Source organism: Bubalus kerabau, chromosome 4 (assembly GCF_029407905.1).
Source record: "Bubalus kerabau isolate K-KA32 ecotype Philippines breed swamp buffalo chromosome 4, PCC_UOA_SB_1v2, whole genome shotgun sequence".
NCBI lineage: Eukaryota > Metazoa > Chordata > Mammalia > Artiodactyla > Bovidae > Bubalus > Bubalus kerabau.
In genome coordinates this window covers 91,649,817-91,676,155 of record NC_073627.1, presented here as the reverse complement: position 1 = coordinate 91,676,155, position 26,339 = coordinate 91,649,817, and the positions used below count along the sequence as shown (strand labels likewise).

The 26,339-nt window shown below is 38.2% G+C and overlaps 1 protein-coding gene across 16 annotated transcripts in view; it reads left to right on the top strand.

Annotated features, from left to right (window-relative positions):
• Positions 1–26,339, top strand: part of ADAMTSL1 (ADAMTS like 1) — a 1,145,195-nt gene that overhangs the window by 314,699 nt on the left and 804,157 nt on the right. For all 16 annotated transcript variants that reach the window (XR_008713477.1, XR_008713475.1, XR_008713480.1 and 13 more), the window contains one exon: positions 13,256–13,375. Coding sequence is in view for 1 of the 16 variants with exons in the window: in XM_055577966.1 (XP_055433941.1) it covers positions 13,256–13,375 (120 nt within the window). In the remaining 15 variants the exon portion in view is untranslated. The remainder of the gene's footprint in view (positions 1–13,255; positions 13,376–26,339) is intronic.

Here is a 26,339-nt window from a genome sequence, read left to right as displayed (position 1 = left end):
CTAAGAGTCAGACACGACTGAGCGACTTCACTTTCACTTCTCACTTTCATGCATTGGAGAAGGAAATGGCAACCCACTCCAGTGTTCTTGCCTGGAGAATCCCAGGGACGGGGGAGCCTGGTGGGCTGCCGTCTATGGGGTCGCACAGAGTTGGACACAATTGGGGCGACTTAGCAGCGGCAGCAGTGATAGGATATTCATTCTTTGGCTCAATTTTCTTCAAACCAGAAGTTACTTATGCTTTCACTTTGGGAACATGTTTTCTCTTTCTTCCCTTGGCCTCTGAGGAGCTTTGAGGAGTTTTGAGGATCCAATGGTAATGATATTGGGTTGCACAACTACACTGGGGACATTTGATTGAGTCAATATAAGGTTTCACTGGGGGCTTCCCTGGTGGCTCAGACAGTAGAGAATCTGCCTGCAATGCAGGAGACCTGGGTTTCATCCCTGGGTCAGGAAGATCCCCTGGAGATCCCCTGGAGAAGGCTACCCACTCCAGTATTCTTGCCTGGAAAGTTCCATGGACAGAGTCTGGTAGGCTACAGTCCATGGGGTCACAAAGAGTTGGACACAACTGAGCGGATTTCATTTTTTCACTTCAAGGTCTCATTATTTCCCCCTATTACTTAGCAGCAACTCTCAGAACTGGAACTATAGATTTTTTTGGCTCCAAGGAAAGTTCCTATATAGTTATTCATTCAATAAACACTTCAGTATCCCCTTTGTGCCACGAACTCATAACCCTGACCCAATCGTTTCACTACACACTGGTTTTTTTTTTTTTTTTTTTTTTTTTTTGAGGCAACTTTCTTTTATTTATTTATTTTTTTTTTTTTTTGATCTGATCTATCTTTATTTTTTATTTTTTTTTTTTAATTTTATTTTTAAACTTTACATAACTGTATTAGTTTTGCCAAATATCAAAATGAATCCGCCACAGGTATACATGTGTTCCCCATCCTGAACCCTCCTCCCTCCTCCCTCCCCATTCCATCCCTCTGGGTCGTCCCAGTGCACCAGCCCCAAGCATCCAGTATCGTGCATCGAACCTGGACTGGCAACTCATTTCATACATGATATTTTACATGTTTCAATGCCATTCTCCCAAATCTTCCCACCCTCTCCCTCTCCCACAGAGTCCATAAGACTGTTCTATACATCAGTGTCTCTTTTGCTGTCTCGTACACAGGGTTATTGTTACCATCTTTCTAAATTCCATATATATGCGTTAGTATACTGTATTGGTGTTTTTCTTTCTGGCTTACTTCACTCTGTATAATAGGCTCCAGTTTCATCCATCTCATTAGAACTGATTCAAATGTATTCTTTTTAATGGCTGAATAATACTCCATTGTGTATATGTACCACAGCTTTCTTATCCATTCATCTGCTGATGGACATCTAGGTTGCTTCCATGTCCTGGCTATTATAAACAGTGCTGCGATGAACATTGGGGTACTCGTGTCTCTTTCCCTTCTGGTTTTCTCAGTGTGTATGCCCAGCAGTGGGATTGCTGGATCATAAGGCATGTCTATTTCCAGTTTTTTAAGGAATCTCCACACTGTTCTCCATAGTGGCTGTACAAGTTTGCATTCCCACCAACAGTGCAAGAGGGTTCCCTTTTCTCCACACCCTCTCCAGCATTTATTACTTGTAGACTTTTGGATCGCAGCCATTCTGACTGGTGTGAAATGGTACCTCATAGTGGTTTTGATTTGCATTTCTCTGATAATGAGTGATGTTGAGCATCTTTTCATGTGTTTGTTAGCCATCTGTATGTCTTCTTTGGAGAAATGTCTATTTAGTTCTTTGGCCCATTTTTTGATTGGGTCATTGATTTTTCTGGAGTTGAGCTGTAGGAGTTGCTTGTATATTCTCGAGATTAGTTGTTTGTCAGTTGCTTCATTTGCTATTATCTTCTCCCATTCTGAAGGCTGTCTTTTCACCTTGCTAATAGTTTCCTTTGATGTGCAGAAGCTTTTAAGGTTAATTAGGTCCCATTTGTTTATTTTTGCTTTTATTTCCAATATTCTGGGAGGTGGGTCATAGAGGATCCTGCTGTGATGTATGTCAGAGAGTGTTTTGCCTATGTTCTCCTCTAGGAGTTTTATAGTTTCTGGTCTTACGTTTAGATCTTTAATCCATTTTGAGTTTATTTTTGTGTATGGTGTTAGAAAGTGTTCTAGTTTCATTCTTTTACAAGTGGTTGACCAGAGTTCCCAGCACCACTTGTTAAAGAGATTGTCTTTAATCCATTGTATATTCTTGCCTCCTTTGTCAAAGATTAGGTGTCCATATGTGCGTGGATTTATCTCTGGGCTTTCTATTTTGTTCCATTGATCTATATTTCTGTCTTTGTGCCAGTACCATACTGTCTTGATAACTGTGGCTTTGTAGTAGAGCCTGAAGTCAGGTAGGTTGATTCCTCCAGTTCCATTCTTCTTTCTCAAGATCGCTTTGGCTATTCGAGGTTTTTTGTTTTTCCATACAAATTGTGAAATTATTTGTTCTAGCTCTGTGAAGAATGCTGTTGGTAGCTTGATAGGGATTGCATTGAATCTATAGATTGCTTTGGGTAGTATACTCATTTTCACTATATTGATTCTTCCAATCCATGAACATGGTATATTTCTCCATCTGTTAGTGTCCTCTTTGATTTCTTTCACCAGTGTTTTATAGTTTTCTATATATAGGTCTTTAGATTCTTTAGGTAGATATATTCCTAAGTATTTTATTCTTTCTGTTGCAATGGTGAATGGAATTGTTTCCTTAATTTCTCTTTCTGTTTTCTCATTATTAGTGTATAGGAATGCAAGGGATTTCTGTGTGTTGATTTTATATCCTGCAACTTTACTATAGTCATTGATTAGTTCTAGTAATTTTCTGGTGGAGTCTTTAGGGTTTTCTATGTAGAGGATCATGTCATCTGCAAACAGTGAGAGCTTGACTTCTTCTTTTCCAATTTTGATTCCTTTTATTTCTTTTTCTGCTCTGATTGCTGTGGCCAAAACTTCCAAAACTATGTTGAATAGTAATGGTGAAAGTGGGCACCCTTGTCTTGTTCCTGACTTTAGAGGAAATGCTTTCAATTTTTCACCATTGAGGATAATGTTTGCTGTGGGTTTGTCATATATTAGTGAATTAGAAGATAGAATGGTAGAAATAAATGAATCAGAGAGGATAAAAGAAAAACGAATTAAAAGAAATGAGGACAATCTCAGAGACCTCCAGGACAATATTAAACGCTACAACATTCGAATCATAGGGGTCCCAGAAGAAGAAGACAGAAAGAAAGACCATGAGAAAATACTTGAGGAGATAATAGTTGAAAACTTCCCTAAAATGGGGAAGGAAATAATCACCCAAGTCCAAGAAACCCAGAGAGTCCCAAACAGGATAAACCCAAGGCGAAACACCCCAAGACACATAGTAATCAAATTAACAAAGATCAAACACAAAGAACAAATATTAAAAGCAGCAAGGGAAAAACAACAAATAACACACAAGGGAATTCCCATAAGGATAACAGCTGATCTTTCAATAGAAACTCTTCAAGCCAGGAGGGAATGGCAAGACATACTTAAAATGATGAAAGAAAATAACCTACAGCCCAGATTAGTGTACCCAGCAAGGATCTCATTCAAGTATGAAGGAGAAATCAAAAGCTTTTCAGACAAGCAAAAGCTGAGAGAATTCTGCACCACCAAACCAGCTCTCCAACAAATACTAAAGGATATTCTCTAGACAGGAAACACAAAAATGGTGTATAAATTCGAACCCAAAACAATAAAGTAAATGGCAACGGGGTCATACTTATCAGTAATTACCTTAAACGTAAATGGGTTGAATGCCCCAACCAAAAGACAAAGACTGGCTGAATGGATACAAAAACAAGACCCCTGCATATGTTGTCTACAAGAGACCCACCTCAAAACAGGGGACACATACAGACTGAAAGTGAAGGGCTGGAAAAAGATTTTCCATGCAAATAGGGACCAAAAGAAAGCAGGAGTAGCAATACTCATATCAGATAAAATAGACTTTAAAACAAAGACTGTGAAAAGAGACAAAGATGGTCACTACATAATGATCAAAGGATCAATCCAAGAAGAAGATATAACAATTATAAATATATATGCACCCAACACGGGAGCACCGCAGTATGTAAGACAAATGCTAACAAGTATGAAAGAAGAAATTAACAATAACACAATAATAGTGGGAGACTTTAATACCCCACTCACACCTATGGATAGATCAACTAAACAGAAAATCAACAAGGAAACACAAACTTTAAATGATACAATAGACCAGTTAGACCTAATTGATATCTATAGGACATTTCATCCCAAAACAATGAATTTCACCTTCTTCTCAAGCGCACATGGAACCTTCTCCAGGATAGATCACATCCTGGGCCATAAAGCTAGCCTTGGTAAATTCAAAAACATAGAAATCATTCCAAGCATCTTTTCTGACCACAATGCAGTAAGATTAGATCTCAATTACAGGAGAAAAACTATTAAAAAATCCAACATATGGAGGCTGAACAACACGCTGCTGAATAACCAACAAATCACAGAAGAAATCAAAAAAGAAATCAAAATTTGCATAGAAACGAATGAAAATGAAAACACAACAACCCAAAACCTGTGGGACACGGTAAAAGCAGTCCTAAGGGGAAAGTTCATAGAAATACAGGCACACCTCAAGAAACAAGAAAAAAGTCAAATAAATCACCTAACTCTACACCTAAAGCAACTAGAAAAGGAAGAAATGAAAAACCCCAGGGTTAGTAGAAGGAAAGAAATCTTAAAAATTAGAGCAGAAATAAATGCAAAAGAAACAAAAGAGACCATAGCAAAAATCAACAAAACCAAAAGCTGGTTCTTTGAAAGGATAAATAAAATTGACAAACCATTAGCCAGTCTCATCAAGAAACAAAGGGAGAAAAATCAAATCAATAAAATTAGAAATGAAAATGGAGAGATCACAACAGACAACACAGAAATACAAAGGATCATAAGAGACTACTATCAACAACTATATGCCAATAAAATGGACAACGAGGAAGAAATGGACAAATTCTTAGAAAAGTACAACTTTCCAAAACTCGATCAGGAAGAAATAGACAATCTTAACAGACCCATCACAAGCACGGAAATTGAAACTGTAATAAAAAATCTTCCAGCAAACAAAAGCCCAGGTCCAGACGGCTTCACAGCTGAATTCTACCAAAAATTTAGAGAAGAGCTAACACCTATCCTGCTCAAACTCTTCCAGAAAATTGCAGAGGATGGTAAACTTCCAAACTCATTCTATGAGGCCACCATCACCCTAATACCAAAACCTGACAAAGATCCCACAAAAAAAGAAAACTACAGGCCAATATCACTGATGAACATAGATGCAAAAATCCTTAACAAAATTCTAGCAATCAGAATCCAACAACACATTAAAAAGATCATACACACTGGTTTTTAAATATAGGTGTGTATTCAGATAACACAGTGACCGGCTACTTAAGTTGTTTAAATTATTATTCTAATCTGGTCAGAATTTACAGCTTCACTATCTTAATTCTTAGTAAACTGTGAACCAAAATATGGGCATAAATATACTTTACAGAATCCTTTTGGTAGGAAAATAGATTTAACTGTGTGGTTTTCAGTGCTGCACTTTGTAAGTAAAACAGAAACCTGAATCCTACCCGTGGGACAAAAGTTTGGCTACGTTTAAGTTTTCACAGAAAAACTAAATGAAGAAAGACGAACAATAAAATGATAATGTGAGGGCATGTTTGTATGTTTAAACTTCTATTATTTCTACATCCTTTTCTCTCTGCCTGTTAGTAAATGGCTGTGTCTCCTGGAGTTATGAGAACATTATAGCCGCTTAAAACTTCTGGCCTTAATCCACTCCCGTCATCAGCATTACAATTTCTGTAGAAATGATGACTCTTCCTGAATGATGTAGAGGTAAACCAGTTGTTGTGTATTTTAACTTTCCAAATTCTAGTCACAATTCATAGGGAAAACTTGTAAGGAGTAGGAAATTCTAAGGGGGTGGGGAGAGGTAATCTTTTCTTACTACAAGCATGTGAATGGTGAGCAGACAAGTCAGGATACTAAGCAGTGCTCTCTGGATCCACTGAAAGGAGAGGCAAGCCAAGGGGGGTGTTTGCTGCTGGATTATGATGGAAGCAAGCTTTAAATAGAAGACAAAGTTGTCATAGATATAGTTTCTAACTGTGTCCAAAAGCCAATTGCAAACACTTTTCTTACTATTCGGTGACTTCTGTTTCCAACTACCTTTACCTCCTTTTTCCCTCTAATGGCATAGAGAAGAGAGAGTTAGTTGGAAACTTCCTTGTTCCCTGTATTTACCTATGTCCCTCCCTAAAATCTCTGCATGGTTGATGGCTCAGCCCCATTAGAGAGAACATATACCACAACAATACATTGCTTCCATGCTTTCCTGGATCTAATGAGATTCTATTCTGGGAGCTGGTATGTCTACATTCCTGGATTCTCTAAGGAGTACTTTGGTGTGCCAATGAGTAGAAAGAGGAGTCCATGAAGAAGGAAATCAGACTGCAATTGGAGAAGCAGTCTTCATCACAGGGTACAAATTCAAGCACATAGCAATCTTCATGCTTTCTGAGGAACAGTCCTTATGAGTCTAGAAATCCTGTAGAAACAGATAGGCATGATTATTTGTTATAGGTATGAATATTAGTAATGATTGTTCCTTGCCTTATTTATCTAGGTGAATAACAAAGTGAGAATCTTGCAGAGTCTTGAGTTTTAAGAGACATTGTCTCTGGTCGCTAGTCCTAACATAGCCACTGGCAATGAAAATTCTTCTACTTCTCACATTTCTGTTTTTCCATCTGTGAAAGTAACACTTCTGAACCATAACATGCTATGGGATGCCACTTTTGAAGCATTTTATGATATGCTAACTACCTTATATTGGAGAAGGCAATGGCACCCCACTCCAGTACTCTTGCCTGGAATATCCCATGGATGGAGGAGCCTGGTGGGCTGCAGTCCATGGGGTCGCCAAGAGTCGGACACGACTGAGCGACTTCACTTTCACTTCTCACTTTCATGCATTGGAGAAGGAAATGGCAACCCACTCCAGTGTTCTTGCCTGGAGAATCCCAGGGACGGGGGAGCCTGGTGGGCTGCCGTCTATGGGGTCACACAGAGTTGGATACGACTGAAGCGACTTAGCAGCAGTAGCAGCAGCAACTACCTTATAAGTGCAAGGGAAGTTTTGACATATCGAATGTGAAGTATTTTCAAAACCCAAAATCAAGAAACCTGGTCTGACCATCAGAAATAGACTTCTAAAGTCTCTGTTATCCTGGGAATTTTCAAGTTTCATTCAACATTTAGCTGAGCTCAGGGGCTGGGATTGATAGACCAATCAGCCACGTTCTCTGTTCTCAAGGAACTACTTGTCATAAGTTGGTTGTAGCGCTGTCAGCAGTAAATTTTCATAGAAGCCAATAAAAGGAAGCCTAAACATGATGAAAATCAGTAATAACTTTGGGTTCTCCTTGTAGACATTTTCTGTTGGCATAAATGGGCCATTTGAGATGGACCCATGTTCCGTGTTAAGAATCAGTGCTCCCAAGGGTCATATCTTCTCATTCTCCATACTTTTTCTTGGCAAGCTCATTCATGCCAAGTATCATCTCCTCCCCACATGATGCCAACCCCTACATATCATCTCCAGACAAATTTCTTTCTGAGGACCGAAGCTCTGCTTTCTTTGCCCAAATCACCTCATTCTCCACTTCTCTGGAATAAAATTCCGATCTAACCCATGTGCTTGTTTCTCTTCCTCTATTTTCTATTTTGTTGAAGGTGCTACTATCCACTGTGCTCTTCTGCTCAAATTCAGACAGAAAATGTGGATGTAACCTGAGACTGGTGTCGTGCATTCAGTTAGCCACCAAATCTTACGATATTTCCCTTCCCCACCAGTCCCTTGTTGTTGTTATTTAGTTGCTAAGCCATGTCCAACTCTTTTGTGACCCCATGGGCTGTAGCCTGCCAGGCTCCTCTGTCCATGGGATTTCCCAGGGAAGAATACTGGAGTGGGTTGCCATTTCCTTCTCCAGGGGATCTTCCCAACCCAGGGATCAAACCCACATCTCCTGCATTGACAATCAAATTCTTTACCACTGAGCCACCAGGGTCTTCATAAATTCTCATCTAAATAATTGCAGTAATCTGAAACTTTTTACCTCATTTCCAGTCTTACTTCCTTAGGACCACCTGCACACACTTCTAAACTTATAAGTCCACTTCTGAGACACTGGCTGCTTGATTCATGATTTGGCCCCTCCCCACTGTACACATTCTGTTCCAATCTGATTTTTCATTGTGTAATTAAGGTAGATTAACCCCCAGTAAGGAATAGTGGTTTAAACACAGTAGAGTGTTAGCTACTTTTTTGCACTTTTTATTGAAGTATAGTTGATCTTATAATATGGTAAGTCCCCTACATGCCATGGTAAGTCCCCTACATGCTAACCTTGAAATTGCAGACTTTCCAAGAGTGTGCATACCATCACCATCAGGCTCCATCAACCTCAGGCATTAGTGAAACTGCAGTTTGCCCCCTGTCTCCTGTTGCTGATGATCCTTCAGCTCTTCCATCTGCCACCTCCTCTGCCTCCTCCAGTCAGTAACTCTTCTTGCCTGTTCACTCGATGCCAGCCCCTGTATGCCAGCTGTCATACTATACTACTGTACTTTTCAAGGTATTGTGCTGTAAGATTAAAAATGTTGTCTTTATTCTTTGTATGTGTTTGGTTTTTTTGTGTTTTTTGTGTGAAAAGTATAAACCTATTATAGTATAGTAATACACAGTCTAGTCAATTGTGTTAGTTAGATACTTAGGCTAACTTTGTTGGATTTATGAAGAAAGAAAACTTTAAAAAGTGCTCTCGGAACAGAACTCATTCATATGATGAGGACTTACTGTATTAGTTTTGGGTGTACACATAGCATTTCAATACTTACAGAGACTATACTCCATTTAAGTTACTATAAAGTAATGGCTATATTTCTCTATGCCATACAATCCACCCTTGTGGTTTATTTATTTTACATGTAGTGGTTTGTATCTTTTAGTTTTCTATCCTTATTTTCCCTCCATTCCTCTTCCCTCTCACGTTACAATATTAGGTAGTGAACAGGTCATGGGTTTGTTTCTTGCATGAAGTTGTTCAGCTAATGGAACCTCAGTGACCTTTAACAAGGGACTCCAAGATTTTCCTGAGGCTCTCTTCATTCTAAACAGACTTGAGGCAAAAGAGCATGGAGGAGGGTAATAGGGAGATTTTTATGGGCCTGGTGGTATCATCACTTCCACTAGCTAAAACTCAGTCTCAATCACCTTATCTGCAAAGGAAGCTTGGAAATTATACTCTAGACATGTGCAAAGATGATGAGAAGATGGTGGCTTTTGGGACCATCTACTCGTCTCTACCACATCCGTGTACTCATTAGATAGCTATGCCCTGCAAGGAGGAAATATGTGCTATAGTGGAGCTCTTGACACATAATAGTACCTGAGTAAATGTGTGTACACATGAATGAACGAAAGCATCAGTAAGATAAAGGACTACTCTGGATTTAAATAATCTAAAAATCTGCTTGAAATAGAAGTACAAAATCTATATGTTTATATATCTTTATATATTTATATATCTCCTTCATCATAATAATGTTTATAAAACACATATAATATAATTATTATTGTCCATAGTTAATAGAGATTTTCAAAACCACATAATGTTGACCAAGTTAATTTGGGTAGTTTAAATTGTTTAATTAGTAATAGCATTCATGAATAGAAATTAAATTAAAAACAGATATGCACATGATATCTGTAGGGGGGAAATGGTTATAATTACTTTCATCGAACATATATTCTTCTCTTTTTCCAGGATTAAATTGAATTTTAGCTTAATGAATTCCTTCTGCCCTAGTATCACATAATAGTATTTGATGGTTGAGCATTTGGTGAGAATTGTATGACTTATAAAGTGTCAACATTCTTGGGAAAAATAAACAGGCAGAGATGCTTTCTAAAACAAATACACAGTTATGATTGAGAATTAAAGTATAAACCAAATGGACAAGGTGTTTGCTGATTGTCTTTCATTTTTGTAGCATTGAATATTCAGTCTTTTTATCTGACATCTCACTGTCTCTTTGGAGGATATTTGAGTCATTTCTGTTTATTTCTTTAATCAGTTTAATGAAAGAAACATGTCTTACACAGGAAAAAAAATTCTCGCAAAGAAAGTGTGAAGTTTATTCATCTTCTCTCCTGATTGTAGCTTTTAAGAACTATAGCACTGCATGACTACAGATGGTCACCATTTTGAATAATAAGTTAAATTCTAAATAGCCTATGATATTTGGAGAAATGATTCATAAAATATAAGGTTCACTGGTGATCAGCATATATTAGTCTTTTTGAAAACAAGAAAGTCAACACACATCAATTCTAGTTTACTTTAAATTTGAATCTTGATCTTTTCCAAAAAGGGAGTTGCACAAATGCAGCCAACCCATATCTAGAACTTGAACAGCTGTGAGTGATCCTGAATATGAAGACATGAATTTGGAATATACCCAACAGTAGCTGGGGTATCCTGCAAGCTTCTGAGCAGGGAAATTACATAGTCAAGATGGGTTTTTGAAGTATATTTAACTTGTAGAGTCAAGAAATGGTTGACCCTGATGGGAAAAGAATGAAGAGAAATTAATTTTAAATGTAATAGGTATTAGGTTAGCCAGATGGATACATTTCCAAGGACCAGTCTTTTAGATTCTACCTCTACTTGTATCATACTGGTTAATTCTTACGAAACAGTCTAGGAGAGGAAATGAGATAACCTCTCGTTGCACCCTGCCTCTTGATAATTCTATCAGATTTCTCTTGCTGCCATAATGAATTACCACAGACTTGATTGCTGAAAACAATGCAGAAGTATTACCTCATGATTTCTGCAGGTCAGAAGTCTAGCAAGGCATGAATGACTGAATTCTCTGCTCAGAGTCTCATTGGGCTAAAATCAAAGTGTTGGCCAAAAATTTATTTCTCCAGGTCAAGGATCCTCTTCCCAGCTCCTTCATAGTTGGCAGAACTCATTTTCTTTTCACGCTTCCCTCATGGCCCCCTCCATCTTCAAGCCAGCATTGGCTTATTACCCTTTGAATCTCCCTGACTTCCTCTTCGGCCCTCAGTCCAGAGAAAGCTCTGTTTTTAGCGCAGAGTCGGACACGACTGAGCGACTGAACTGAACTGAACTGAACTGATGATTGTACTGGGCCCATCTGGAAAATCTAAGATACTAACCCTACCTTGAAGTTGACAAACTTAATTTTACCTGTAAGTCCCTTTGTCATGTTAAGCAGTGTATTCACAGAGATGACACAAGGGAGTGAGGGGCCCAAGATTCTGTCCACCACAGTGATACTGACCGTACTGTGTAGTAACAGAAGCCATTTATATATAAAGTATAGAAAAATTATACTATCTCCAAAAGACTGCAGGTTTAAAATTATTTTAATTTATTATGAACTATTGCAGACATTCAAGAAGGATATGAAATTAATATGATGAACACCCATATATTCCTTACCAATATTGCCAATACCATGAAAAGGTATAAAAGTTAAAATAATATGAAAATAATATGGAGATAGTTTAATAGTTATCTATAGCTATTATGAATGTGGTCAAAGAGCTTTATGTATGTTAAAAGGTTAGGTTTTTATTTGTTCCTTGTGCTTTCAATGGTAATAGTGGCTCTTATTTTAAAATTTAGATTGTTGTGTTTAATTTCTGCTGTACATCGCAGTGACTGTTATATATATATATATATATATATATATATTCTTTTTTATGTCCTTTTCCATTATACTTTATTATGGGATATTGAATATAGTTCCCCATGCTGTACAGTAGGACCTTGTTGTTTATCCATCCTATACATAATAGTTCGCATCTGCTAATCCCAATCTCCCAATCCTTCTTTTCCCTACCCACCTTCCCCTTGGCAGCCGTTAAGTCTGTTCTCTCTATAGGTATGAATGTGTTTCTGTTTCATAGATATGCTCATTTGCGTGGTATTTAAATTCCACATATAAGTGATATTCTATGGTATTTGTGTTTCTGACTAACTTCACTTAGTATGATAATCTCCGAGGTCCATCCATGTTGTTCCAAATGGCAATAATGGCAGTTCTTTATTAAAACCTTACTATATGCAAGTCCTTGTACAAAGTACTTAACATATATTATCTCCTGTCCTCTCAGTGATCCAGTAATATGATATCTTTCCAGTTTTGTGATGAGTAAACTGAGGCTCAGAAACAGAGATGGTAGGAGGCCTGGGGGAATAGATACCAGTCCTTGAATTTCTAGAAGTTACTTAACAATTTGTCCTTCACCAGAGGAGGTTTGGGTAACTCAGTAGTAAAATGAGATAGTGAACACAAAAGGGTTTTAGATTCAGCCTTGTATTTGAGTGCTGGTTTCAGCACTTACCAACTTGGCAAACTCCTAAAACCCTTTTGCCTCTAGTTCCTAATTTGTAAAGCGTGGCTAATAACAGACACCTCCTGGGGCTGGTGCCAGATAACACGTGTAAAGAACCTGGTATGTGATAAGCTCTAGATAAAAATTCTCCAGTGCCTCCCACCAGAGTAGCTAAATGCATCTGGTTCTATTAAGTCCTGGAATAATTCAGGAAGTCTGATGTGGGTGCAGGCCAGCTGCTACACCCCTGCCAGTTGTTTGCAGGACATTAGGATCTACCTAGATGCTCAGAGAAGACTAGGGATGGATCCCTGTGGGTACAAGACCCCTATTGTGAGGCATACAGATGGATATTCCAATGGAATAAGTCTAGGAGCCTGACTATGCTTGACTTGGCCTCAAAGATAACTTAAAATCACTAAATTTTGACATTGTACGCCAGTCAATTAAGATGTGCCAACTTAGCAGGAGACTTTCCTGGCATCCATCCCACGAGCCACATGCCAGAATGTTCTGGTGGCTCTCACATGAATATGTATTTTTGTGCATCGTTTCTGATTTCTCTAATCAGACTTGAAATGAATCCAAGAGGTTTCTGCAACCCCGAGATGTTAATTTCTCAGTGCCCCTCCCTCTGGGCTCAATCTGAAGGCTTAATTCGGCTCTCTTATCTCTCTAGGTATGTGGAGACCAAAGCCAAGGGGCTGTTTTCCTAAGGGAATTTACACTGATTCGAAGAGAGAGTCTACATGAAGATTTCCTGTCTGACCTCTTGAATAGTCACAAAACTGAAGACCCGGTACAGTGCCTCTTCTATTTATTCTTAGAAGCACAAAAGTTCAGTTGCTAATTCTGCCTCGTGATGGTAGTTGGTTTTCGCAAATCTAAAGAGGTTTGGATGGTATTTTCTCATATCCGTTGGCAGGGGAGGGAAGCAGAGTGACAGGGCAGTGGACAGACTGCCTGGGGTAACTTTCTCACTTTTCCTGTGTCTGATGACCTTCAAACATTTTACTGGAATGGTAAAGTTTGTATGGGGCAGCATGTGGAGGAGTCACATGAAAATAACTGATGTTTTGCCAGCGAGTCTGAGCTTGAAATGATTTAAATAAGTGAAGACAAAAAAGAAATTGATATGTAAAGCCCAAATTGTGGATGGGTCAGTAGCAATGCCACCGTCTTCCAATCCTGGCTTCTTTGTGGATATCTTTACTTCAAAGTGTTAGTCGTATTTATTTTACAAAAATTTGTTTCGTCTGTTGGTGGTTTGGGGAGAAAAATGAAAGTCTTAAAAAATGAGCTCTCAAATGAAAGCAAGGGATTGAGTTGACTGGAGATGTCACGATGTAAATTCCTCTCTATTTGCAAATCAAGCCGTGATTTGTAAGTTGTACTTGGGGTGAGAATGGGATAGATAACTTCTAAAAGTTCAAAATGTGGCTCTTCATGGTGCTGACCTTGTACTCAGAAGTATATTAAAATTAGAGGATGATGTATGAACAATAAGTCAGTGGATTTCTTGTCCAGTCATAAAATGGTAGGATCCCAGAAGATGTGTAAGAATACCTCCCAAAAAATTACACCTCCTCTACCCTGCGTTCTTATGGTCCTCTCTCAAGAAGGTGTTTTGGCATATATATCTCATCAACTTATCTTCTAGACACCGAGTAAATTAAATCTCCCAGTGGTCACTCACAGGCCATCTTTACTGTTTTTGTCATTTCCGCCTTCTCTGTGATGGACATTTACATTCTTTTCAAAGTTTGTGCCCAAGCTGTTAGCTACCAGGGTTCTTGGCCTCCTTAATCAATAGAAATTGATCAGAGTCTGGACAAGAAATTCAGGCAAGGCTTTAATGGGGCCCTTGCTGTAGCAAGGGGGAATGGGGACAAGCAACAGGTTCCCTTGCTGGCTTGTTCACTGGCGCGGGGGCGGGGCATGAGCTGGTTCCTTATGCAGGGTAAGGGACCGGGTGTGTCCAGGGGTTGGACCCGACGAGTGTCCTCGGTAGTTTCCCTACCCCTTTGCTGCTAGTGTGTGCAGGGGACATGTGCAGTAGCCTGCTTGTGTTCCTGACCCCCTGCTTTTGCTCCTGGCTCCTCAGAAGGGGCAGTTGAGCTTTTTGGTCTCTTTGTTTCTCGTTGTCCAGATTTGCTCCAATTGTGCATGTATGTTAGTTATTTTCAGTCCCTTATAGTTTGTTTGCATTTTGTTGCTCGAGGAGACTTTTGTCCAGGTACAAGCATTGCAGCAAAGGGTCCTAGGTCCCAGCCTCTCTCAGAGTGGGGAGGAATGGTACTGAAATTTCCCAAGTGTACTGTCATTTATTTTTCAAATGCTTCATATAATCTATTTTATTTACATATGTATATTAAACTCTGCAAATGCAGAGGCTGCCTTTTGAACTTTAACTCTTTGCTCAAAGCTTTCTTGGTGATATACTATGGGACACACACATTGCCAGCAAAGTTTTATGATTTCTTTAATGAATGCTATCTTGTAATTACATTTTAATTTTGTCCCATTTGATGTCATTCAGTGTCTGAAGTAGTTAGCTCATTTTGGACTTGGTTTATGCAAAAGTCCTAGAAAGTGCTGCTATGTGGATACTCTATGCAAACTTCATATGTAAGTCTAATTATTACATAATTTATACCATAAAGGAAATTGAATAATATGAGCTAATTATGAACATACTGGAATTATCTAAGCGGTGCCACTAAAAACAATGTTTGTCATTTGGCAAGCATTGAAGCTGTCCCAAACATTATTATTACATAGTATTACATTGATCTGACCTGCCTCTTGAGAAACCTATATGCAGGTCAGGAAGCAACAGTTAGAACTGGACATGGAACAACAGACTGGTTCCAAATAGGAAAAGAAGTACGTCAAGGCTGTATATTGTCACCCTGCTTATTTAACTTATATGCAGAGTACATCATGAGAAACACTGGGCTGGAAGAAGCACAAGCTGGAATCAAGATTGCCGGGAGAAATATCAATAACCTCAGATATGCAGATGACACCACCCTTATGGCAGAAAGTGAAGAGGAACTAAAGAGCCTCTTGATGAAAGTGAAAGAGGAGAGTGAAAAAGTTGGCTCAAAGCTCAACATTCAGAAAACGAAGATCATGGCATCTGGTCCCATCACTTCATGGGAAATAGATGGGGACACAGTGGAAACAGTGTCAGACTTTATTTTTCTGGGCTCCAAAATCAATACAGATGGTGATTGTAGCCATGAAATTAAAAGACGCTTACTCCTTGGAAGGAAAATTATGACCAACCTAGATAGCATATTCAAAAGCAGAGACATTACTTTGCCAACAAAGGTCCGTCTAGGCAAGGCTATGGTTTTTCCTGTGGTCATGTATGGATGTGAGAGTTGGACTGTGAAGAAGGCTGAGTGCCAAAAATTGATGCTTTGGAACTGTGGTGTTGAAGAAGACTCTTGAGAGTCCCTTGGACTGCAAGGAGATCCAACCAGTCCATTCTGAAGGAGATCAGCCCTGGGATGTCTTTGGAGGGAATGATGCTAAAGCTGAAACTCCAGTACTTTGGCCACCTCATGCTAAGAGTTGACTCATTGGAAAAGACCCTGATGCTGGGAGGGATTGGGGGCAGGAGGAGAAGGGGACGACAGAGGATGAGATGGCTGGATGGCATCACTGACTCGATGGACATGAGCCTGAGTGAACTTCAGAAGTTGGTGTAAGACAAGGAGGCCTGGCGTGCTGCGATTCATGGGGTCGCAAAGAGTCGGACACGACTGAGCAACTGAACTGAACTGAAAACTGCATGTTGCCAAATTTCCTCAAACTTACTGAGGTCACAAGTAGTTGAGTGGGAGGAAGCATTTAAGCTGAAAGAGAAATTACTGACCAACACAAATGATCAGAACTGGAGTTGTCAAGAACATGTGACAGAAAAGGAAAAGGCAAAGCTTCCTGAATACCAGAAGCTAGTTCAGCCTCCTAATAAGTTTATGAAATTCTAACAATTTCTTCGGAGGGTGTGTCTCTCTATCTGAGAACTTCGTTTGGCCCACAGGGTATAAAACTTTTAAAGTGTCACTTTATTTTCCAAATAGACATGGAAAGATGAATCACCATAATCTCTGTGTTTGTTTAAAGGGAAGAGTTCAAACATGAGTTGTTACTTGTACTTGTAGCCAGAAAAGTGAAACTCCTTTTGTGCCTCTTTTGTATGAGTTTCTGCTACATTGGAAGGAAGGAAAATGGGAGAGTCATGAACAGGACAGCTTCTGGGTCACCAAAACCACTTCACAAAGGCAGTGGGTGAGAGAGGAAAAGTGGTTTCACAACATAATCTGTTTGTACAATTCTGTTTTCAGGTAAATCCTCCCTAGTAGCCCACTGACATTTATGCACTTATTTTCTCTCTCCTGCTAGGTTAGTATTTCTGTTCCTTGCGGCCAGGATCCATGTAGATTCTCACCTTCTTGGCATCTCCTCGGCTCTTGTATATGATAAATTAGTTGTGTTAAGTATTTGTTGATGGAAAAAAAACACCACTACTATTCCCTATTGCCCTGTGGTTAACATTTTTATATCGAAAACACTGTAAGAATTCTATCCCAGACTATGCATGAAAAAAGCTTTAAACATGAAAATCTTTCTAAATGCAAAGTGATTATTGTTAAAATGGTATGAAAGATTTCAGTTTTTAATGAGGTGATGAAAAACTGTTTGGAATTACCTTCCATATGGTCCTTTCAAGCCATTGTATGGGTTTATAATAAAGAATGTGAATTTAAGGATGTTTGCCTACTAGAATTTATAGTTGTGAAAGTAACAAATGTATCCCCAGTATGTCTAACATTTTGGAAGTAGAATTAACTGTGGGAAACAGCTTGTCATACTTCTGGGTAAAATTATTCCCATCTTTTTTAGGTCTGTAATTTTCCTTTGTTCATACTATTTCTTTAGCCTTTCAAATTATTTTTGAAAACCAGAACAGCCTTACTTACCACTTGTTTGTGGAACTCTTTCACCTAAAAGCCTAATTTTGGGGGGTCACTTTTTGACTTTTAAGTGAAACTTTCTCAACTCCTCCTCAACTAGGGCTTTTGTCATGAGTTTATTTTCACGTTGCATTTGAAAGACTTTTCTGTTAGCTTTCTGTAAGAGGGTTAATTCCATTCACCGCCCTTGGAAAAGCAATATAAGTGAGGCATTCTTCTAGAATCCATGGCAGGTGACCAAACTTCTAATCTTAGCCTGAAACTTTGCTTGTATGTAATTTGTGTCATATGCAGAAAGACCTTATTTGTCAAAGGCTGTTAGTCATTATCAGAATAGTCAAGATACAAATCGTATAGGTTTGCATTGTCAGCTGTATACAACAAAGTCAGGATAAAAATTAACATGAAATTCACTACAGAATGAAATTTTCTTCAGTATGTAGTTAGTGCAAACCTTGCTTGCTTGTAGATCTGTAGTTCACAGAACATTATTTAAGCTACTGCTCTCCCTTGGTATAGAAGAAAAAGTTATTTAAATAATTTATTATAAAATAAATCATCAGATCAGTCACTCAGTCGTGTCTGACTCTTTGCGACCCCATGAATCGCAGCATGCCAGGCCTCCCTGTCCATCACCAACTCCCGGAGTTCACTCAGACTCACGTCCATCGAGTCAGTGATGCCATCCAGCCATCTTATCCTCTGTCATCCCCTTCTCCTCCTGCCCCCAATCCCTCCCAGCATCAGGGTCTTTTCCAATGAGTCAACTCTTCGCATGAGGTAGCCAAAGTACTGGAGTTTCAGCTTTAGCATCATTCCCTCCAAAGAAATCCCAGGGCTGATCTCCTTCAGAATGGACTGGTTGGATCTCCTTGCAGTCCAAAGGACTCTCAAGAGTCTTCTCCAACACCACAGTTCAAAAGCATCAATTCTTTGGTGCTCAGCCTTCTTCACAGTCCAACTCTCACCATCCATACATGACCACAGGAAAAACCATAGCCTTGACTAGACGGACCTTTGTTGGCAAAGTAATGTCTCTGCTTTTCAATATGCTATCTAAGTTGGTCATAACTTTCCTTCCAAGGAGTAAGCGTCTTTTAATTTCATGGCTACAATCACCATCTGTAGTGATTTTGGAGCCCAGAAAAATAAAGTCAGCCACTGTTTCCACTGTGTCCCCATCTATTTCCCATGAAGTGATGGGACCAGATGCCATGATCTTCGTTTCCTGAATGTTGAGCTTTAAGCCAATTTTTTCACTCTCCACTTTCACTTTCATCAAGAGGCTCTTTAGTTCCTCTTCACTTTCTACCATAAGGGTGGTGTCATCTGCATATCTGAGGTTATTGATATTTCTCCCGGCAATCTTGATTCCAGCTTGTGCTTCTTCCAGCCCAGTGTTTCTCATGATGTACCCTGCATATACGTTAAATAAGCAGGGTGACAATATACAGCCTTGATGTACTCCTTTTCCTATTTGGAACCAGTCTGTTGTTCCATGTCCAGTTCTAACTGTTGCTTCCTGACCTGCATACAAATTTCTCAAGAGGCAGATCAGATGTTCTAGTATTCCCAGCTGAGGGTACCATGTTCCTTTTCATGACTGGTAAAATAGAGGTGTCATTTGTGGAATAGAGGTGAACTTTCAAGAGATGATTTAGATAAACTCCTATCTTTAAAGACTGTGTGAAAAGATGGAGATTGTTTTTAAGGTCATGTCAGTAATTTTCTGAAGCTCAACTAAAACCACAAAAAAAAGCAGTTTATTTAAAAACAGTTCTGCTTTAATTTAAATTATTTCTTCTTCCTCACTTGGGAAGACTGGCTGGGGAAGGGAGTGTAGGGGCACAAGTTTCGTTTCTATGAACTAAAAAATTAGTTCAACACTTAGATAAAATGGCCTATAATTATTCCCATATGTTCTCAAGGTGTTTACCAGCCTCTTTTTCAACTCTGCCAAGGGAGAGGAAACATGAGAATTCAACTGCTAAGGTCTGACGATAATAATTTCTTAATTATATTTCTAAGCTGGCTACTATTTTAGAGCATTTAGTGGACATAAATTCCAGGAAGTAGAAATATGTCAAGAGCAAGTAAGTTACTAAGAGTGACTCACTTTGTTGCTCTGTTGAGCATCTTCTCACCTGCATTCATTTAGCACAGTCTTACATTTTCTCCAAACAAAAGTTTGATCTATTTGTCCCCTTGCACATGTGCTCAAAACTCCTTGTGCTCAAAGTTACTTCTAGCTTCATAAAGCCTTGTATTTAGTGACCACCATATTTTTTTCTTAACTAATTATATGGAAAGGAGAAATGTGCAGTGGTATTGAAGGAGCCAGATGGTTTGAAAGTGGAAGTACATTCCAAACCCATCTTTGATGTCTGTGTCATGCTAATAGGTATTACTTGAACTGGCTACCAAAATTCCCTCTTGGGAAAATATGCGGAGATAGAAAGATTGGATTTAGTTTTAGTACCTTTGCTACTTTGAGTTATGTAATAAGACATCACAAAAGAAAAATCAGAACACCCTGCAAAGTATGTGTAATATGTCACAGTGTAAGGGTTTTAAATGGTTTTATTTGCCAGTGTTTGCAGGACTTCTCTGATTCATTATGACTCTTCCTGTCATGAACTATTAAAAATACTTAAGGTTCTCCATATGAATATTTTACATAACTTCACATTTTCCGATTTTGTTTGTATTCTAAACTAATAACCTATGATATTTCTACATTTTCTATGAAAAAGAGAAAGCTTACAGAAGATCAAATGCACACCAAACACTTTACTAAGATATTGATAACAGATTCCTCAGAACAACTCAAGAGAGGGAACAGTAGCTCCATCTTACAGTAGTAATAACCAATCAGGAATGTAATTCTTGAAAGATACTACTTGTACTTGTAATAAAACTCTAAGAACTGAAATAGGTACAAAATATGAATAAGAGTATCAATGAATAACTCAATGATAAACAGTTCATTTGTAGCATGTTCTTTCCTTGTATATAGACAAAGCCAATGAAACCAATAATTGATTGTATCCAAAGAAGGCAAAATAGAATTTAAATAAGAAAAAAGAGGGAGAGGGAGAAAAAAATAAATAACACTGGTTGTCTGCAATAGCAAGCTGTGCTTTTCATTTCTTGCTGATCAGCTGGCAGCTACCAAGGAGGCCATAAGAGTGGTGTCATCTGCATATCTAAGGGTATTGATATTTCTCCCGGCAATCTTGATTCCAGCTTGCGCTTCTTCCAGCCCAGCGTTTCTCATGATGTATTCTGCATATAAGTTAAATAAGCAGGGTGACAATATACAGCCTTGACGTACTCCTTTTCCTATTTGGAACCAATCTGTTGTTCCATGTCCAGTTCTAACTGTTGCTTCCTGACCTACATATAGGTTTCTCAAGAGGCAGGTCAGGTGGTCTGGTATTCCCATATCTTTCAGAATTTTCCACAGTTTATTGTAATCCACACAGTCAAAGGCTTTGGCATAGTCAATAAAGCAGAAATAGATGTTTTTCTGGAACTCTCTTGCTTTTTCCATGATCCAGCGGATGTTGGCAATTTGATCTCTGGTTCCTCTGCCTTTCCTAAAACCAAAGTAGAGGAACTAAAAGCCTCTTGATGAAAGTGAAAGAGGAGAGTGAAAAAGTTGGCTTAAAGCTCAACATTCAGAAAACTAAGATCATGGTATCTGGTGCCATCACTTCATGGGAAATAGATTGGGAAACAGTGGAAACAGTGTCAGACTTTATTTTTCTGGGCTCCAAAATCACTGCAGATGGTGACTGCAGCCATGAAATTAAAAGACGCTTACTCCTTGAAAGGAAAGTTATGACCAACCTAGATAGCATATTCAAAAGCAGAGACATTACTTTGCCAACAAAGGTTCGTCTAGTCAAGGCTATGCTTTTTCTAGTGGTCACGTATGGATGTGAAAGTTGGACTGTGAAGAAAGCTGAGCACCGAAGAATTGATGCTTTTGAACTGTGGTGTTGGAGAAGACTCTTGAGAGTCCCTTGGACTGCAAGGAGATCCAACCAGTGCATCCTAAAGGAGACCAGTCCTGGGTGTTCATTGGAAGGACTGATGTTGAGGCTGAAACTCCAATACTTTAGCCACCTCATGCGAAGAGTTGACTCATTGGGAAAGACTCTGATGCTGGGAGGGATTGGGGGCAGGAGGAGAAGGGGACGACAGAGGATGAGATGGCTGGATAGCATCACCAACTCGACGCACATGAGTTTGGGTGAACTCCGGGAGTTGGTGATGGACAGGGAGGGCTGGTGTGCTGCGATTCATGGGATCGCAAAGAGTTGGACATGACTAAGCAACTGAATTGAACTGAACTGAACCAAGGAGGCCAGTGAGTCTTTTGCCTTAAACAACTAACTGAATCATCAGCGACCACTGTGTGTCTATGGATTCTGTAGAAAACGTTGAGGGTTAATTGTGTGCATGCATGATGGATGGGCTTTCTCTTCACTTGGTTGAGTTTCCATGTTAATAGCTCCTTTTCATTACACTGTAGTATATAATTTCTGTGATCAAAATTTCTCAGGATAAAGTTATAAACCTTTACTGAGTGATATAAAAAGACAAATAAATGAAGAGATATGCAGTGTTTATGAATGGGAAGTCTTTATATCACAAAGATTCCAAATTCCCCACAAATTAATAAATATATCTAGTATAAGCAGAGTACTTTTGAAAAAGAAAAGAGATGGAGCCATGCCCTACTGATATGAAGACTCACAACAAAGCTATTAAAACTAAAACAGTGTGAGTTTAGAACATAGGCAAACAGACCAACATAGATGAGTAAGAATCCTATAGACACACACATATAACAGAAGTATTACAAATAATTGGAAAAAGATGTATTAATCAATAAACATTCACTAGGACTTTAAAACTTATAAATGAAAATGTAGAATTTATTTATGACTTCACAGTTGGAAGATTCTCTTAAGACATAAAGAGCCCAACCTGTAAAAGAAAATATTGATACTTTAAATTAGATTAAAATTTAATATGTAGTTAAGTGTTTAATGTCTAAAAATTTATGGGCAATGAAAAGATGACACAAGTTGGAAAACATTTTTTGCAATGTATATAACTGGCAAAAAAAAAACTAACACCTGTAATATATAAAGAACTCCTAGAATTTATATTTAAAAAGACAGTCCAGTGGGGGGACAAAAAAGCAAGGATCATCAGAAAGAGATATAAATAACTAATACTCACTAAATATATGTTCGACCATATTAGTCATCAGGGATTTACAAATTAAAATAACAAGGACATGGCATTTGATGCCCACTGGATTGAAAAAAAAAAAAAAAAAAACAAAAGAACTGTCAAAGGCACTGTCAGTGAGGAAGAAGTAATAAGAAATACTCCTATATTGCTGTTGGGGTATAAATTGGTGTAGCTATTTTAAAGAGTAACTTACCAATGTCTATAAAGTTGAATATGAACACATGTTGCTTCTCACTGATTTCCCTTTAGGAATCTACCCTGGAGAAACACAGATATGTTTAATATAGTATTGAATATTATAGCCTAAAGTTGATAGAAAATCTTAAATATCCATCAGAAGGTAAATGGATAAATATCTTGTGGTTTATTCTTATAATAAAATGCTTTCAAAGCAATTAAAATAGATAACTAGTTCCACATGCATTCGTATAGATAAATCTCAAAAATATAATGTTGTGGGGGAAGATGAGACCACTGTGTAATATGATACTACTTTGTTGTTGTTTGGTCACCAAGTCAAGTCCAACTCTTTGCAAACTCATGGACTGCAGCACACCAGACTACCCTGTCCTTCATTATCTCCAACAGTGTACTCAAATTCATGTCCATTGAGTTGGTGATGCCATCCAACAGTCTCATCCTCTGTTGCCCTCTTTCCTTTTGCCTTCAGTCTTTCCCAGCATCAGGGTCTTTTCCAGTGAATTGGGTTTTCACATCAGGTAGCCAAAGTATTTGAGCTTCAGCTTTAGCATCAGTCCTTCCAATGAACACCCAGGACTGATCTCCTTTAGGATGGACTAGTTGGATCTCTTTGCAGTCCAAGGGACTCTCAAGAGTCTTCTCCAGCACCAAAATTTGAAAGTATCAATTCTTTGGCGCTCAGCCTTCTTTATGGTCTTACTCTTATATCCATATATGACTAGTGGGAAAACCATAGCTTTGACTATGTGGACATTTGTTGGGAGAGTGATGTCTTTGCTTTTTAATACACTGTCTAGGTTTGTCATAGCTTTCCTTCCAAGGAGCAAGCGTCTCAATTTCATGGATGCAGTCTATATCAATTTTAATATTGCATAAATATTTATTAGATAGTGTATGGAGAAAACAGTTATAGACAAAAACAGAGGTGGGAAAGATATGCTTCAGCCTTGTAATGTTTGTGGCCCTCTGGACAGAGAGAGAAGAATTGGGTTGGGAAGGTGTGCGTAGCTTACTTTATCTTAAATATTTTATTTAAAAATATACGGTAAAATGGTAATATATATTTAAATAGCTAGTGGTTTACAGAAAAGTTTATTTTATTATTCACTGCAATTTTTTTATGGTTCAAGTATTTATAAGTGCATGCATAATAAAACCTTCAGGATAATATTTGGCAAATAATCAGCACAAAATAAATGCTGTTTTTATTAGCAGTGGTTGAACTGACAAATCATTGAAACATAAAGTGACAAAGCTTGGCGCCCAGGATTTAATATGCACACTATTCACATTTTTGCCTCATAATATAATTAAAGAGTAGTCAGATGTAGGACAAGAGACCACAAGACCACGGGGCCGCCTATCAGTTCATGAACTGCAAAGCTAGTAAATAATGTCAAGATGATGAATCTCGGCATTTAAGGAGAGAGACTACTTTTTCACGCTTGACCTTTGGAATTAACTGAAAAAACCATTATCATTTAAGAAAAAGGTTTTTTTCTGTATCCATTTCTATCTTACCTATAGCTTATACAGTTCCTCCTTGCTGAGTTGTCCTCCATTTGCTAGGATTCTGTCATTACCTCCAAACAACAAATAGCTAACAAGATGAATTATCTAAAAGACACCCAAATAAAATGTGAAGCACTAAAAATCCTAAATCTTTTTTTAAAGAGTAGATTTTTAAGATCAAACAACCTCTGAAATTAAATAAAGCATAATTCTCTTTTAAAGATTTAACATCAGTTCAGAAATACATAAATTACACGTGTGAAATTTAGGACTCTTTTTGTGCACCTTTTCAAGTTTCATACTGTAAGGTTGTTCCCCAATTTCAATATTAAATAAACTATTCTATGCATGAAATCAGCTTTATTCATGTAAGCTAGTATTCAAATTCCTGAGGTAGTCTCCACTTATAGTTATCCTAAAGTAAGCTAACATACTTTAAAGTAAATATTAATTATCTTTAGTGAAAGTTATAAATGTGAGGAGCTAACTGTTTGCTGCTTAACTTCAGAACTTTCCTAGTAAGCTTAAACTAACTCTATGGGCTGTAATGTAAATTACACCTCAAAAAATCACTTGGGGCACCAAAGAATAATTTATTGCTTCCTTAATATAAAGAGCTAATTCATCTCATGGAAAGACAAATCACTTTTAAAGGAGTTCCTTAGCTGTTTATAAGTTACCGTTCAAGCTATCAGCATGTGTACTGGGTTTAAATGCCTATCTTTAATATGCCATTTTTGACTTAGTTGTGTGTGGATGCGTGGTCCATCAGTGCCGATGTGTGTACATGCTAAGTTGCTTCGGTCATGTCTGACTCTTTGCGACGCTATGGGCTATAACCTGCCAGGTTCCTCTGTCCGTGGGATTCTCCAGGCAAGAATACTGGAGTGGGTTTCCATGCCCTCCTCCAGGGGATCTTCCTGACCCAGGGATCGAACCTGCATCTCTTAGGTCTCCTGCATTGGCAGGCGGGTTCTTTGCCACTAGTGCCGCCTGGGAAGCGTCAGTCCATCAGTAGCTGAAGGCAAGTAGAGAGGAGTGATTACTGACTCCTCTGGCAGCTGGACTAGGCCTTTCGTCACTAGGTATCTGCATAGGGTGGTGCTGAGTAGTTTCTGGGAGGTTAGAAGACAATCTAATGGAATTATGTGAATAAGAATACAAATTCTTTTACCTGAATTTAAGAAGCTATGAGAGGATACTGTGGGTTGTATGTAGGGGCAAAATGTCACTTTGATGTAGCACATCCTCTTAAAGATTCTTTTTTTTAAATTTTCTGATATGGATAGACTTTTTTTTTTTTTAGAGTAGGTTCTGTTTCAGAGTAGGTAAAAATGTAGACCTTTAAACAGTCCTTAATTAGGTTGGCCAATTGAAACAAAACCTTAAAACATCACTTACAATGTAATATTATTGAATAGATGTAATCTCTAAATGTTGATTTTAAAATCCTGTATACCATTTTGTCTTTGTTATAGTAACTTATAGGTAAAAAATAATAATGTCATATTTTTGCTCAAAAAGCTAAAAATAAAGCTGTAAAACAACCACATGACCCAGCAATTCCACTCCTGGGTATATATTTGGAAAAAAACACACACTAATTAAAAAAGATACATGCACCCCAAAATTCATATCAGTGTTATTAACAATTGCCAAGATATAGAAGCAATCTTAGTGTCCATCAACAGAAGAGTATATAGAGAAGATGTGATACACACACACACAAAATGGAATATTACTCGGCCATAAAAGAAAAATTAATGTAATAATGTAATTTTGCCATTTGCA